Below are 16,231 nucleotides of genomic sequence, written 5' to 3' on the forward strand. Positions count from 1 at the left end.
AAAGCTGTCTAAAATATTTTTATTCTTCAAGATACAAAATGTACGAGTAAAATGAAATATGCAGCACTCACAACTTTATTGTTGTTTTAATCTTTCCAATTTTATTACAGCATACTCCAGAAAGCGTTTGTGGAAATTAGTAGTAGTAACAGCGCCGGATGTTATTGAACAACACCAATATTGTGCTAAGGAATATGATATTTTCTTTCTTTTTTGTATTATAAAATAAAGTCGTCCTCAATAATATATTTATTAAGTTCAAAAAGAGGAAGCTCCTTTCAATATTTTTCATAGAAACTAGAACAGCCAATACAATCTATGCAAATGTGCATTTTTGAATGTTACGTCATTTGCACATTCGTGTTTACTGGAATATCAATTTCATTTGGAATATTCGAAACAACTTTATGTCCATTAAGCTTAGAACCACTATCACCTAAGGCTTAACGTTAAATGCAGTTAATTGGCTCAAGACCACCTCGCAGCCGATGTCGCAAAGTACTCGATACATCACCATCTATTCCATTGCCGTCAACGCACCAAGTATCAAAATAAGACTCGCTTTAGGCATAATGTCGTTACTATAAGATACATTGTAATTTATGACTGTAGTGACCTTAGGACGTAGGAGATAATAATATGTGGAAAAGTCCGTACTGAGGCCGGTTTTTCGGACAATTTTACCGGGGCCCGAGTCCGGGACAGCGCCGCCACACTTATACGGTGGTGGGTAGTATAAGTATGTTCCTCGGACATGACGGGACCTTTTCCGGGGCCCGCCAAAGTAATCATGTTCCAAATAACTGGAGAACAGTACTAAATGTTCAAATAGAGGGGCTCAACGTATATTTGTAGTAAAACAGAATTGTCGTTTCATGTATTTATTGACTAGGAAGCTGAAATTAGGAATTGAAATCGCAAAGAAATCCATCCTAAATCGTTCTTTCCAGTGATAATTTTTAAAAACCCTCTAAAGGTCATACAAAATAATGAAGCTAAATCATTTATTGAAATAAATTTAATGCTCTACAACTGCACTTTTGAGCACTTTTCTGTGGAATGAAGTTCTGAGTCATTGGAGATAGAAATTTGGAGAAACATGTGTTGCCATAAGGGGGGTTTCGAAAATTACTAACTTACGAAAGCATATATTATGTCATGAACGGTAACAAACATTAATAAAACTATAACACACACAGAACATTTTATCAGTTTTAATTTTTTTTCTACCTTGCAAAACTCTGTAGAACCAACCCTACCGGGAGATAAGCAAAACCAAAGAAGGTACTTTTAAAACCACCTCTTCCGCCACTCCTAGGATTAAGGACTTTTAGTATGAGAATGTCGAGTTTAGCTCATCTTCCTGTTAGTGCAGCGTCTGGTGTCTGACACTGTCACAGACTTCACTCTTAGAATCTGGAGTTATATTCGCCTGAAAAGATCCAAAAATAGGTCAGCGACGAAGAAGCTCAAACAAACTGTTACATCGTTTCGACATCAGAGGCACCTACACTACAAAATATATTAAAATGTAGGTGAAGAAGTATTCTCATTATCTCCTAAGAAGCATACTTGTCAGATTCTAGACGCTGTACTAAGAGTAAGTTGAACTGGAGCTAAACTCAACATTCACATAGAATCAACACTCCCTGCCATAGTTATGTAATGTGTAGACTTTTAGTTTGTTTTACAGTTTACACTATTATGTACGCTAAACAACATTCCATACTTCGTCTTTCTGCTTATTGACTTTCCTTCTAAAATAATTCGTTGACTGGGTTAATAGAGCTGTTGAAAAGCTGCAAAGGAAAAATATTTAGTTATGATCCAATTATTGGCTTCAATAGAAACTAGTTCTTAAATCTTTTATTATATAAAATTAAATAATTAAAATAACTACAACATTGAAAACATAGCTTTATGTTTACATTTATCTGGGAAAAACGAAATGTTATTCGAATATTGATAAAAGTAAGTAAATGATTTTTACTGAATGATGTAGTATTGGTTAACGTTAGGTTTAAATGTAATGAAATTGTATAATTTACTTTGCTGTGCAATAACAAGAATTATGTTCTATGCACATTTAGACTGACTTTAAATCGATTATATTAACGAAACAATTAAAATTTTTGTCAGCTACTTTTGTAGAGCAGCTGTATTCATTCCAGGGGCCTCCTTCTTGGCCATTCCCACCAGAAGTTTTTTTAACTCCGCTATTGCCTTTCCTGGGTTGAGACCCTGTAACATAGATTAAACGTAGACTGGTTAAAATTATATCAGGAATGTAACCCACTTTTATCATCCTGAAGTGCAATAAAATTCGATCATTCTATTTATTTATAATTAATAAATATTGGATGATAGGGAACATTAAAATGAACTATATATCTAGCAAAAGATATTGTATCATTAGTATAATATTAACCAACTTTTTGCTTATAATAAATTAAACATAAAACTAATATAACATAGATTATTGTCGCTACTCTAGCCTAACTATTTTGAAAACTCTTACTACGTCACCAACAAAGTTTAGTAGTTTCTCCATTCAAATGATGGACAGTAAAAAACATTTAGACTATGTTTACATGAAATCTAGTAAGTTGTTTACCATATAATTTTTCCAGCATTTTTATATATTTTCTTCAATTCTGATTGTGTTAGATCTATATACGGGAAAATTCAAGAAGAAAAGGACTCGATCATTCGGAAACCAGAATAGCTATTCGTTACTAGTGTATTTTCAATAGAAACAATCAGTATTACAATATTGTGGATTTAGACGTACATTTTATGGAAGAACGTATTTAATTTGTAAGTACTCAGTAGAAGCTTATTATCTTGCTACTCAATAGTAACAGACTGTTTGCAATATAGTTTTAGAGAGAAAGACTGCAAATTAAATTTAGTTTTAGAGCACTGAAAAAGAGGTCGCGTTAACTTATTTTGATTATAACATCGTAAATCTGCTTTGGCTGTGACATAAAATAGACGGAAGCTTGGAATACAAAGGTTACAGCGAGAATAAGGTGTGTCATAGTTTCTATATACAGTGTGCTGGAGCACAACTTCTACTCATTGGAAGAATTGATCAACTGGAGGAACAACGAGACTAATCTCACTTGGTTTTAACATTACATACATTTTAATAAAAACAAATTATATCTGAAATTTTTTAACCAAACTATTTGTTTTATGTAACACTGTTGACGCAATTATTGTTCTCAAAGAATATGTAAACAAAGAAGGTTGTCTATCGTCTATAGTAAATTACAATATATGACTACATGCGCTTACCTTGGGGCAGACGATTGTGCAATTCATGATGGTATGGCAACGGAAGGCAGAGTACGAGTCCTTGAGTCTGCCCAGTCGCTGTTCCGTAGCTTCATCTCGCGAATCTATGATCCAGCGGTAGGCCTGCATCAGTGTAGCAGGCCCCAAGAACTTAGCGCCATTCCACCAGTAGGAGGGACATGATGTGGAACAGCAGGCGCATAGAATACACTCGTACAGACCATCCTGTCAATAGTTTACAAAGTTACTATTGTGTGAATGTTAATATTTTTACATTATATTGAATAAAACTTTATAAACGTGACAACATTGAGTAGACACCAGATTTAACACAGGAAATAACGCATTTATTCTAAAAAATATAAATAAATAAATTTAGAATTGTATCTATAGCTAAACAATAAACACAACTTATAGCATAGGTAAGTAGTTGTAGTGAAAACAAAATGGCGCGAGCGAGATACGATCCACACAGCTGATATAACAGAGACAGGGAGATGCGTGTCCACTTCCCTACCGCTGGAGCCCCTCCTGCGCGTGGCTGCTCAGATATTTGCTTCTGCACAGGTTTATTTGTAGATACGCAGATGTATCCTGTCATGTAAGGCAATTCAAAGCGATGCTCAGCTGTTGCAGGTGGATTTGAGAGTACCTATGGTAACTTTTTTTATCAATAGCTACTGTCCCCATTATACTACTATAGTTATTATTTATACTACCAGAGAGCATAATAACTAAATTTTTATAAAAATATGGAATTAAAAATAGTGTACATTCACAAGTTTTTAAAAATACACAGGCATTAAAACAAATATTAATATGCCTGTGTATATTGCAGTAGTGTTAAAAACGAATTAATAACTATTGCAAAATGGTATGTACAAATTTCTATATATCATCATATTTTATAGGCAGCATTAAATATAAAACAGTCACACTTTGTTTCCAATCATACCAGGTATAAATAAAGGAGGGCTAACCCGTTATCAGTTTATGTCAGTAGTACTTAGCCGATGTAGAATCTTAGTTGGATAAAACATTGAGTTGAATTATGCAGTGGCTTGTGCATTATAGCTACAAAATCCAATTGAAACCACAAATATATTCTGAATAAAGCACTAAAGAGTATGACACTGACCAGTTTTTCGCGATCGTTGAGACTCTGTAGGTACGATTGAGTACCCTTTCCCTCGACATTACGCTGCAGCCACGGCTGGATTGAGTGGTACTGCTTGTAGAAGTGATTCATGTCTGGCACCAGATCCTTGATCACATACATGTGCGGCAATGGGTAGATCTTGGTTGGCTTGTCCAATCTCGTGTCTATTTTACTACAAAGCACATCATATTTGTAAATTACTAACAGTAATTGCATCTTTATATGGTAATTTCTTTTCTTGTAAACACTAATTGACGAGAAACTCGATTTCATATGTACTTTCTCAACCATAAACGTTAACTGAACTGAAACTTCTCTATATTTTTATCAGATTCAAAACTCATTTTCAGATAAACGGGTGTAGAGGAAACAGAGTCAACAGTAAAATCTAATTCTTAAAGATATCCACACGCTGTACAAAAAAACTGCTAAAAATATACATTGTTTATAAATGATAGTTTTTAGTTTACAAGATTCTGGATTTAAAATAAAACGTTCTATAGACCGGAGTGGGACTTACTTTCTTGACTAAAGTTAAAGTAATTGTTTTGTCCATATGAAACAAGATCGCGATGAATCGGTCAATAGGTTATGTTATCAACTAATATCGGCTCATCAATAACTTGGAAAGTGTTGCGACAGAAATCGGTACTTGGTAGTAATTTTGAGCCACAGTAAATATAATTCGATGCCTTACCAATATGCAAAAAATATATACGCCACAACATACCGTACTATTTCCAGCTCATACATGAATGACAGTATGGCACTCATGTAGAATTAATCCAGTACACACTTATTCAGTAAGATCTTCACACTGTAATTTATGGGCAGTCAAGGATTATTCTGTAATCATTATTAGTATGTCTTATTTCTCTTGTCGTTAACAAGACTAGTACACACAACAGTGAGATCATTGTATCACTACGAGATCGGCAATTTAATTTAATTTCAAGCCATAAGACATTTAAATCACAATTTCTTTAATGTATGCATAATATTAATATTCGATGTGTATTAACGTTATGTTTAATATTAATTTAACTGTTAATGTTTTGAAATCTTGGTTCTTTTTTATTCACCTGTCCATCATAACCATCCAAGGCTATCTCAATTCCAGTTTTTAATTATGAAGAGGTTTTCTTATAATATATGTAAATAGTAAACAGTCTAACGCAGACTTCTTGGAAAGTCACAATAAGAAAATCATATTATCCAACACCAATAAAATCCCATCACAAGTACTAAGATGATTTTTGCTCATTTTAACCAAGAAATTCCAACCAATTGCAAGCAAAATCAGTAAAGCCAAAGAATAAAAAGAAAAAGAAATTTTTTTTTTTACTTTAATATTTATTTACAATCTGTTTATATACAACAAACAATAAGTAAATTTGATGATAAATCTTAAGGACATGGTTAATCAAAGTTCATTAACCTTAATTAACATAAACATTTAAGAGATTGTTCATCTTTAAAATCGATCAGCTAAGTTTAAGAAATCATGTCTTTTTAGCCGAAATTGATGGTCACTGTTGTCCAGCAGATTAATAGCCAAGTAGTTAGGATGAGAGTTTAATTTGTTTTGATACTTGATGCAGAACTTTGGAATTTCTTCAGTAACAAAAGGGATATTCGTGTCTCTGTGAATGACTTCATTACGAACATACCATGGGGCCTGTAATATCTTTCGGAGAACTTTAGATTGGAAACGCTGTATAATTTCAATATTTGATGTAGAAGCAACTCCCCACAGTTGAATTCCGTACGTCCAGATGGGCTTTAGAACAGTCTTGTACAACAACAGTTTGCTTTCTATTGATAAATGGGATTTGTTCCCAAAAAGCCAATTTAGTTTTGAGAATTTTGAATTTAATTGGAGCCTTTTGTTCCATATGTGTGGTTTCCAAGTCAGCTTCCTATCGAGATGTACACCCAGATACTTAGCTTCATTTCTTTGAGGAATTTGAATGTTGTTTAAAAACACTGGTGGACAGGTGTCATGTTTCAACGTAAATGTGACGTGAACAGATTTAGTTTCATTCACTTTAATTCTCCAAGTTTTAAGCCAAACTGTGATAGAATTTAAGTTAGTTTGTAGAATTTGTGACGCTACAACATGGTTGGAGTGGGATGCCAGTACGGCAGTGTCAACGGCGAATGTTGCTGTCAAAGAATTTTGATTAGTTGGAATGTCTGCAGTGAAAATTAAGTACAGCACTGGTCCTAGTACACTTCCCTGAGGTACACCAGAGTTTATTTCTTTGAGATCTGAAAGACAATCATCAAACTTGATTTGAAAATACCTTCGTTCTAAATAAGATTTTATAATGTTGTAAACAGTGTGAGGTAGATGACTTTTTATTTTAAATAGAAGCCCTTCATGCCACACTTTGTCAAAGGCTTGACTCACATCGAGAAATGCTGCAGAACAAAATTTTCTTGATTCCAAATCTTGCCTTATTATATTAGCTACTCTATGGACTTGTTCGATAGTGGAGTGGTGCACTCTGAAACCAAACTGATGATTGGGAATTAAATTGCATTCAGTTATAAAAACCTGAAGTCGTTTTAAAAATAACTTTTCGAATAATTTAGAAGGTATGGGTAATAGACTGATTGGCCTGTAGGACATTACTTCGTTTTGAGGTTTTCCTGGCTTAGGAACAACAATAACTTGAGCCACCTTCCATTGTGATGGGAAGTATTCAAGCCTCAAAATAGCATTAAATACGAAGGTAAGAAAGAGTATGGCTTTCCTAGGAAGCTCTTGTAGTATATTACCTGTTATTAACTCATAACCAGGGGCCTTTTTGGGATTAAGATTTTTAATCTCATCATATATTTCAGATGGTTTAAAGGAGCCAATAGGTAGTGAGAGTTGGTTAGGTGAATCAAGAAACTCCTTTACAACATGTCTATTATCAAAGTTGTTATCTACAGGGTATGGTTTGAAAACATTACTAAAATATGCAGCAAACAAATCAGTTTTCTCTCTGTTACTTTTCGCCCAAGAACCATCTGGTTTAGATATTGGAGGAATGGGCACTTGCGGTTTCTTTGTGCTTTTTGTTACTTTCCATAAAGAATAGTCTGTTGCTTCAGTTGGGGAGAGATTTGAAGTGAATTCTTGAAACCATATGTTTTTTAAGTTTTTAAGCAAAATCTTTAACTGTCTTGATGCTCTGTTAAACATTGTTTTATCTCTTACATTTCTAGAATTTTGCCATATTCTTCGTAAGCGACGTTTTTGAGCAATGTGCTGCTTAATATATATTGGGTAATTGATATTGCCACACGTTGTATTATTAAGTTCAGGCGTTGCACTCCAAGCAGATTTCTGAACAGTACAATTAAAAATTTCCACAGCGTTGTCTATTTCCTCTCTTGTTTTAAGTGATATATTAAGACTTAAACTGTCATTTAACGTTTCACGAAACTTCACCCAGTTTGTGCCTTTATTCGATAAGGACGCTGCCTTTTCTTTCAATACAAATGATGAACTTATTGATAGGATGACCGGAGAGTGATCGGACGACAAATCAAGAGATGAAACAGCCTTCATATAGTTAGGAGAAATACCTCCCGTAACAAAGAAATCAAGAAGATCTGGAATTTTGTTGGGATCTGAAGGCCAATAGGTTGGTTCCCCTGTAGATACGTAACTCAAGTGATTGTCATTCATGCAATTTAACAAATTTCTACCTCTAGGGTTAATCAACCTTGAACCCCACATGACATGTTTGGCATTAAAGTCACCACCTGCTACAAAACGAGGCCCTAAAGTTTCGAAAAATTCGTTGAATTGAAGTTTGGTAATATTGTGCCTCGGGGGACAGTAAACACCAGAAAATGTAAGTGGTCCCATCCAGTCCTCAACCACTATGCTTGTAGCTTGAATATGATCTTCTTGAAATCTAGGTAATTCATAATGTTTTATTTGTTTTCTGATTAGCACAGCGCTACCTCCATGCGCCGTATTGTCAGGGTGGTTTGTAGAATAAAAAGTAAAATTTGGGATTTTGAAAAAATTTAAGTTTGTAAAGTGGGTCTCAGAAATTAACATAATATCTATTTTGTGTATTGAAATAAAAAGTTGAATATCTTGGCCATGTTGGGCCAAGCCATTGGCATTCCAGAGTCCAATCCTATAAAATCTATTCATTTTAGTTTTGATATGACAGTTGTCAATAGGTTAATCAATGTACCTATTTGCTGGGCTTGTTGAGGCATCATCATTTCGAACTTATTTTAAAATCCATCAATTATTTGATTCAGATTGTGATTTGCTTCTACATTTGATTGACCTGATGCCACTCTAGCATAAGATAAGGTTGGTGATACTGGTTGAGACTGATTACCTGTTGAATTTTGAGTACGAACAGATATAGGTCTATCTACTTCTCGATCTTGCACTGGAGGAGGAGTGTCTTTTTTTAACGCTGGTCTTAGAGGTGGAAAAGCCTTTTTCTTAATATCTTTGTAAATAGAGCAACCTTTATAGTTGGCTGGGTGCTCACCACCACATAATACACATTTGGGAGGAACATTTACAGATTTATTACAGCTGCTAGTATCATGATCTGAGCAGCATTTTACACAGCGGTTTTGGTACCAGCAGTAAGCCTTTGTGTGCCCATATCTTTGACACTTTTTGCACTGCACCACATCATTACGTTTGTAAGGGAGCTCAAGTACAATTTTGGCATTTAGTAGCAATTCAATTTTAAAAATGTCTTTGTTGTTTGATGCTGGCTCTAAGTCTACAAAAAAAATTGACAGTGGATCTTTAGATTTGCTACTTCTAAGGTTCGACACATTCCTAACTTTGTGGTTATAAGCTTCTATAGCTGTTTTAATTTCCTGGGGTTCCGTAGAGAAGTGCATATTCTTAAGCACTACTCTATAAGCTCTGTCACCCTTTATTTGGTATGTATGGAAGTTTACTTTCATGTTAGTTAAATGTTTGACTAACGCGCGGTAGGCTTCAATAGTATCAGTGTTAATTTTTACTTTATCTCTAGCTATGCATTTAAATGAATATGACTCTTTTTTAATTACTTGTTCAATGTTTACCATCATTTTACTTATGTTGACAATGTTGGGGACAAATATAGGTGGAGGCCTCACCTTCGTCCTACATTTGTCGTCATTCATCGTTTCTTCTTCAGAGCCTAGGTTGGCGTTACTCAGCATTTCAAATCTGTTGTGCAATTCAATAGGTCTAGCAGTTTTTGCAACGTACTCTGTAGGTCTACAAGGTTTCTTAACATCTGAAACGTTGGCTGTTGACAAATGTCTTTTGTTTCTAGTTGTTTCGATTTGCCACTCGTTTTGATTATTGACATCGTCATTAGAAATAGTTTTTCCTGAAATGATGTTCATTGTTTGCTTATTAGAACAATAATTGTGATCATTAGTTATGGTATCAAAATCCAAACAGTTTGAGTTGTTTGAAGGGGCAAATTTTAAGTTGTCCATTACCTTCTCACTTGAAAAACTACTAATAATAAACAAACACTGAAAACAATTAAAGTTAACGGGTAAGGTTAGTTGTAGGAAAAGTACTGGAAAAAAAAGATTACGAAAAAAAATTCTAAACATTTTTATGTAAATTATGAACAAAAATGTTTTAAGAACTGTTTTATATAGTTTTAAACCACTAATTGGGTAAAAAAACTACATTTTAAATTAAAATAAAGGACAGAACACTGAAACAGCACAGCTGGGGTTCACAGTCTTGACAACTTCAAGAAAAAGAAAATGATAACTCACCATATGCAGGCCAAATTGTTCACTCCACCGATGTTCATGGCGCATGATCCACAGATGCCCTCCCTGCAGGATCTGCGGAAGGTTAGGGTTGGGTCCATATAACTTTTGATCCTGATTAGCGCGTCAAGGACCATGGGACCGCATCTGATACAACACTCAGATTAAACTATTTTACATGCAGCAAACTTTCGCAATAACAAGATAAGAAAACTAATTTTTATTGCGAGATTTGGGCTTACAGATTAGACTCTATTAAACTTAACATGATAGCTAAATATATATTATATAATAAGCTTCCTATAGATCATCCAATTTAAGGTTGTATTAATTAAATTTAACTATGTATATTTTATCAACATTTAGTGGAAACCATTGGTAAACATTTCAAGATTAGGGAATTCGCCACTGTTTATAACAGACTGGCTGTTTCCCACGGCTTCACACGCTGTTCGTAAGATTTGCCCGTCCATGAGCACTTTTGGTTCAAGTGAATTATATTTCCAATGCTGAAGTAGAGTTTACCTTGTTGACACGATCAAGAAAATCTATCAAAAGTGTATGCTTATTGCCATTGCACACGCACATGCTCGTTATTATAAAGTGGTCTAACACTCAAATTGAACTTTATTTTAAAGACAAGTGTACATGATAACTTAGCGCATTAAAATAGTATTTGGCTATTTAATATACGTAACTGTCTCGTAATTGCAGTGTAAAATGTTCAGGCACTTTGAACATTTATATCTATTGTAGCGCCGCCTGGTGGCGAGTTACAATAATGGGCATAATAGCATATAAACCTTCTCCGTGAAAAAATACATAGCCTATACATCAAATTTTTCACAATGATCGGTCTAATAGTTTACGATTCTATAAAGGACATACAGACAAACATTCAATTATATATATTTTTCAAAAATTTGAATACTATTACTATAGTATGTTATTATATAGCATACATATATTTGGAAAACTGTACAAAGTGTTACATGATATTAATAAACATTTCCCATTTTCCCAATTTATTTGTATTTGTACATGAGCAGGTGTTTTGGCCAAATTAGTTTAAATATGAGTACTATTGACGAGGCGAAATATATAGGGAAGGCAATACCTATAAAATGGGACAGTTCAGTAAATTCTCCTAGTTATTAGTTTAATGCAAATTACTGAAGATTGAGTGTTTACCAGTATTTGAATTCAATGTTAAGTGATTAAAAAATAAACAATATAAAGAAGCGATGAATTCCCATCCATTCCAAGAACTTACTGAGAAAAACTATTATACAAAAAGTAAAAAAATTGTCAGTCCAGGACTTTGAAAGATTTAACATATTAAAGTCCGAGTTATAATTTTCTCGAAGATTTCTTTTGTGCTTACTTGTTGAGATCAACTGTGTAGTTTTGCATTGTGGGCTTGTTATCAGGTTGGTCTGGGTTCCATCTGTAGATAGAAAAAGTCTTGTTTCGTTCCGGTTTGGCATTTTCTGCAGCTGCTAATACCAACGCACTTGTATGCAGGGTTTTAGCCGCAAAGCAGTCTTTTGCACTGAACTGTGCGTAATAACTCTGAAAATACAATGGATTAAGACATTATAGTATTATAAACACGAAAATGTGTCTACATGCAATAAATAATGCAAATAGCAGAAACAAAACTAATCAAAATAATGTTGTTATAGTCTTAACAATAGATTGCGTTATACCGTTATTCTCTATGTTGATCAGTATTAGACTAGGTTACTTCCTTGTCAAGCGTAAAAAAATAAATAACCATTGTCGTTGGGTTCAAAACATACATAAAATGTTATAACACGTAAAAATTAACTTTTTAGACCATTTTAACAAATCTGTATTTACCAGGTACCACGCGAAGTAGGCCTAATCATGCATGTCTAGAAGGCGATGTTGCCTCAACTTTTCAATTTTGAGACATTGGTATTCAAATAATGTCTACCTTCATATCTAACCTTCTTAAGCAAACTCCTCAATAGAAATAAAGTTTAGTTACTTTTATTGTTAAGTGTTAAGGTACCATAAGTGTTAGGAAGTTCACTGGTCGTTGGCTAGTTTACACTGATTTTAAAACATGCTCCTGCGCCATATCCTAACCTACGCTAAACACATTTAAAGCCATCAAGTCTCATAATGTGGTTTATAGTTTATACAACCACAGTGAGTTTCATGGAACAAGTTATTTGATTCACACAGTCAGCAACATACCTGGTACTGGACATTCAAATGAAACCTTACTCTCACCCTAAAATTTTTCAGACAATTCAAACGTACACAACAATCGTGTACTGAGATTTCAAATAGTTTGAACTATGCTGTTAATGCTGCCATATTTACACTCTCCCTTACTTTTACACTCCTCTGCGAAGTTCTCTTGTTTACCAGATTCGTCCCGAAAATATTGTTTTTAATATATACTGTTAATAGTTCTTTTATACTATCATAAGTGGAACACAGAGAGCAAGCAGCGTCTCTTCCCACTTGAAAGGAAAAATGGCTAGATGGACCTAGACAGGTAACTACGCTACTAATTCTCATCATTTATACTAAGCACAAAAGCATAATAAAACCTAGTGAGTGTATTTGTTTAAACTGCTGGTTTTAATAACTATATAGCACTTCTTGACAAAAGTTTTCTCGTGTCTGTGTACTCGTAGGTAATTCATATCATATTTTAAACCTTCATGTTATACGTACCTCTGCTAGCAATCTTCAAACTTACAATTTTCTTCAAAGAGCGGCCAACCCTAGCCATCAGAGTTGAGCTCACCCGATAAAGGATAAAGTTAAGTGTTTAGAGTCAGAGCGAAAAAGTGACTCAATAGAATATAAGACTAGTAGATGCATGTTCATTTTATTTGTCTTTTCGAAACTCCAAATATTTGAAAACTGGTTTTGGAAAATAATTATACTAGTTTACCTGAGCTAGGGATATGTGAGATCCTTTTCGAAGCAACATCTTCATCATTGATGTTGACACTTTGAAATCGCATGCTTCAATAATGATTGCCTGAAACATATGTTATTGTCACAGAGTTTATGCAAGAACCTATAGTGAAAGTGTGCTATTCCGTTTTGAGATTAAATATCAAATATTTTATCCTAAATTTTATGATTCCAGTAGAGTACGTAGAGGAAGGAAAAGTGTTAATCGTATATAAAAAAATTAACATTATAATAACGTACTTAACATATTTATATTTTTTTTTTATCATGCTTATTAACGAAACTAAGTATAAATTACTACTCTTGAACACAAGAGACTATGGTCATGTTGTATTGTTTATAACAATAGGAACAGTTAACAATTAATAATTATATGTTAAGTGTTTTTACGCAGAGTAATAGGAATAATATTTTAAGAAAGTTTGTATCCTTTTTGAATACAATGACAATTTTGAAATGTAGCCATAACAAAGCATTACACATTTTTAATATAAACTTAATCCCAGAGAAGTATCGACAGTAAGAAAAGTAAGTTACTTTCTAGTCCTTCATAAAAAGAATTTAACAAAAATACCCATACCACCATTGTGATATAATCATTTTGTAAAACTAAATTTAATTTAAAGATATGTTAAATATGTCTTTAATATCAATTTGTAATTAACAATTAATAAATATTAGGTATTTATTCCGGAGACAAAAAGTACAATTGCATATCGAACGTAAAGTTTCTAATAATTTTGATGCACATATTATGTTGCATGTACGCAGAACTCTCATTTATACATACATTTTGACACTCACTCAGCTCCATTCATCACACATTTTTCCCACGTCAAATCGGGAGTAAATCTTAAGATTATGCGGTCTCCCAGTTATACGCCACAAACCCATTCACGCTATAAAACGCGTTCGACACTGAACAGCATTCCAAACGAGTTTTAAATGCTTTAAGCGTAGGTGAATTTTAAATTGCAGGTGGCATTCGTACCTATTAGGAAAACCTTTTTCAATATTTTGCTCAATACTGACAAGATCAAGGCAGGCCGATAATTATTGATGAGGCGGGGTCGACTTTTTAAAAAATTGTAATTACTTTTGAAATTTGTAGGAGTGAGGGAAAATCTCCTGTGCGAAATGACAAATTAACTAATAAAGTCAAAGGCCTCACAATATGCTTGGAAATTGCTCGACGAGCCACATTGACATTAAATTAGTATCATTGGACTTTTTCAACGGAAGTTGCTGAATTATTCTATCCACCTTTTCCTCAACGACGAGTGTCAGGACTAAAGAGAACGAGGACCCTGCCTTCTCATCATTCGCAATTTAATCTCCAATTTTTACTTAGATTTGTGTTGATATACTATTTATATAATATAGACTGTCCAATGATATTTCTCTGCCTTAAACAATACCTTAAAACAAAAAACATTGATGACGCTTACTTCATATTGGTGAGATTTAATTTTAACCACCCAACACATCAATTGAACATGTTCTATTCTCGGATGAACTAAAATGGATTACACTTTCAAGGAAGCAAAAACGAGCTTTTCCCAAAAACCGCTGTGTGTCACGAAGCCCAAATGTCACTCGTTCGCCCCCAAGCGCTTGACAACAAAAAACGTCTCACCCAACTTATCAGTTCACCCTTGAAATAAATCAATATCAAATGGGAAATTGTAAGTTTGTACATAGTTGTATTTTTAAGAAAATATTAAATTTAAACAACTAATCCATTACAATCCGTTAAAAATTGAAAAAAAATGCTTAATACTGTAAACGTGATAAGACAATTTTTGTTGCTCTTGTCTAGCTTCTGGAGTTGTATGTCACTGCTTACACCTTTATTTATTTAATTACGATGTATTTTTTCAATAAACTTCAAACATACAGCATGTAAAGTGTTTTATGTTTGCAGATGATCTGGCAGTGTGTGTTCAGGGTATTAGCCCCCATGCAGCTAAAGACATTGTTACCTCTAAATCAGGTTTAATACATGACTGGAGTAATGCTAATAAGCTGAGCTTAAATGGGGAGCTCAAACCTTCGTTTTGGTTCAGAGAGATTGGCTTCCTTAAAATTTTTGGACCTCCACCTCCAGTCCAACCTCAAATGGCACTTGCACATTAACATGCCATGAATCTGGCTGCAAAAATTCTAAAAGGTTTATTTATGATTAGATCATTCACAGGGGGCGTGTCTCCTGATGTTCTCCTTTACATTTACTATGGTCATGTACATAGCCACTTGTTTTATGGAACTTCACTTTTGGCGTTTTATTGTTATTCTCACAAATTATTTGTGTTACATTAAAAAAGCTGTCCGTCATTACTTTGGTGCTGACTGGCAGGCTCACTGCAAACCATATTTTTGTTAGGCTAGGTATCCTTACTCTACCATCTATGTATGTTTTTCAGTTCTTGATATGTAAAGAAAACCTTGCAAAGCACAACTAAAGGTTATAACATATATAGCTATATATAACACGAAATATACATAAGCTCAAACAAGATGCATGTTTACAGGGACTCAACAAAGCTGTGTGTGTCAAGGAGTTAAAATGTACAATGCATTACCTATACAATTAAAATCTCTGACAGATCAGTGTTTTAAGATAGTAAATTAAGGAAATTCTATTGAAGAAATCTCTGTATAATATTACATATTTTTATGGTATAATAGGTACACTATTTCTAAGTTTATATTTAAATTGTAAATTGGTGAGTCGTGCATTTTGTACAATGTCAACGACAATAAAGATCAGTTCATTCTAACGTTCTAGACAAATACCTTTAAATATGTTTTGGTGAAACCGGCTCATTAAATGTACCATAGTTATGATTTGTAACTTTATTGCCCGAGCCATATCTGAAATTACATTAATTTTTCTCCTAGATGTTAGTTTTATTCTAGGTTCAGACAGATGCCCTCTATTATCCCCTAGGCTATGATTGATGAACGAGAATCATAGAGAATAAAGAAGACGAGAATCGCTTAGCCAGAGACCCTCAAATACCATTACAATAATTT

General features: G+C 33.8%; 1 protein-coding gene across 3 annotated transcripts; it reads right to left on the reverse strand.

Annotated features, from left to right (window-relative positions):
* Positions 1-1,897: 1,897 nt before the first annotated feature.
* On the reverse strand, positions 1,898-13,306 carry LOC124366605 (succinate dehydrogenase [ubiquinone] iron-sulfur subunit, mitochondrial-like). Of its 3 annotated transcripts, none has more exons than XM_046823200.1 (6): positions 13,170-13,306; positions 11,616-11,803; positions 10,235-10,378; positions 4,439-4,631; positions 3,301-3,525; positions 1,898-2,241 (listed from the first exon to the last, which is right to left on the reverse strand). In XM_046823200.1, exons 1-6 carry the CDS (start codon positions 13,266-13,268, stop codon positions 2,140-2,142), a joined length of 951 nt encoding a protein of 316 aa, XP_046679156.1. In that variant the 5' UTR covers positions 13,269-13,306; the 3' UTR covers positions 1,898-2,139. The 3 variants fall into 3 exon arrangements, with proteins under 3 accessions (XP_046679156.1, XP_046679158.1, XP_046679157.1); XM_046823202.1 differs by lacking the exon at positions 13,170-13,306 and adding an exon at positions 12,947-13,116; XM_046823201.1 differs by lacking the exon at positions 13,170-13,306 and adding an exon at positions 12,095-12,332.
* Positions 13,307-16,231: the final 2,925 nt, after the last annotated feature.

The sequence above is a fragment of the Homalodisca vitripennis genome, chromosome 7 (assembly GCF_021130785.1).
Source record: "Homalodisca vitripennis isolate AUS2020 chromosome 7, UT_GWSS_2.1, whole genome shotgun sequence".
In the NCBI taxonomy this organism is placed as follows: Eukaryota; Metazoa; Arthropoda; class Insecta; order Hemiptera; family Cicadellidae; genus Homalodisca; species Homalodisca vitripennis.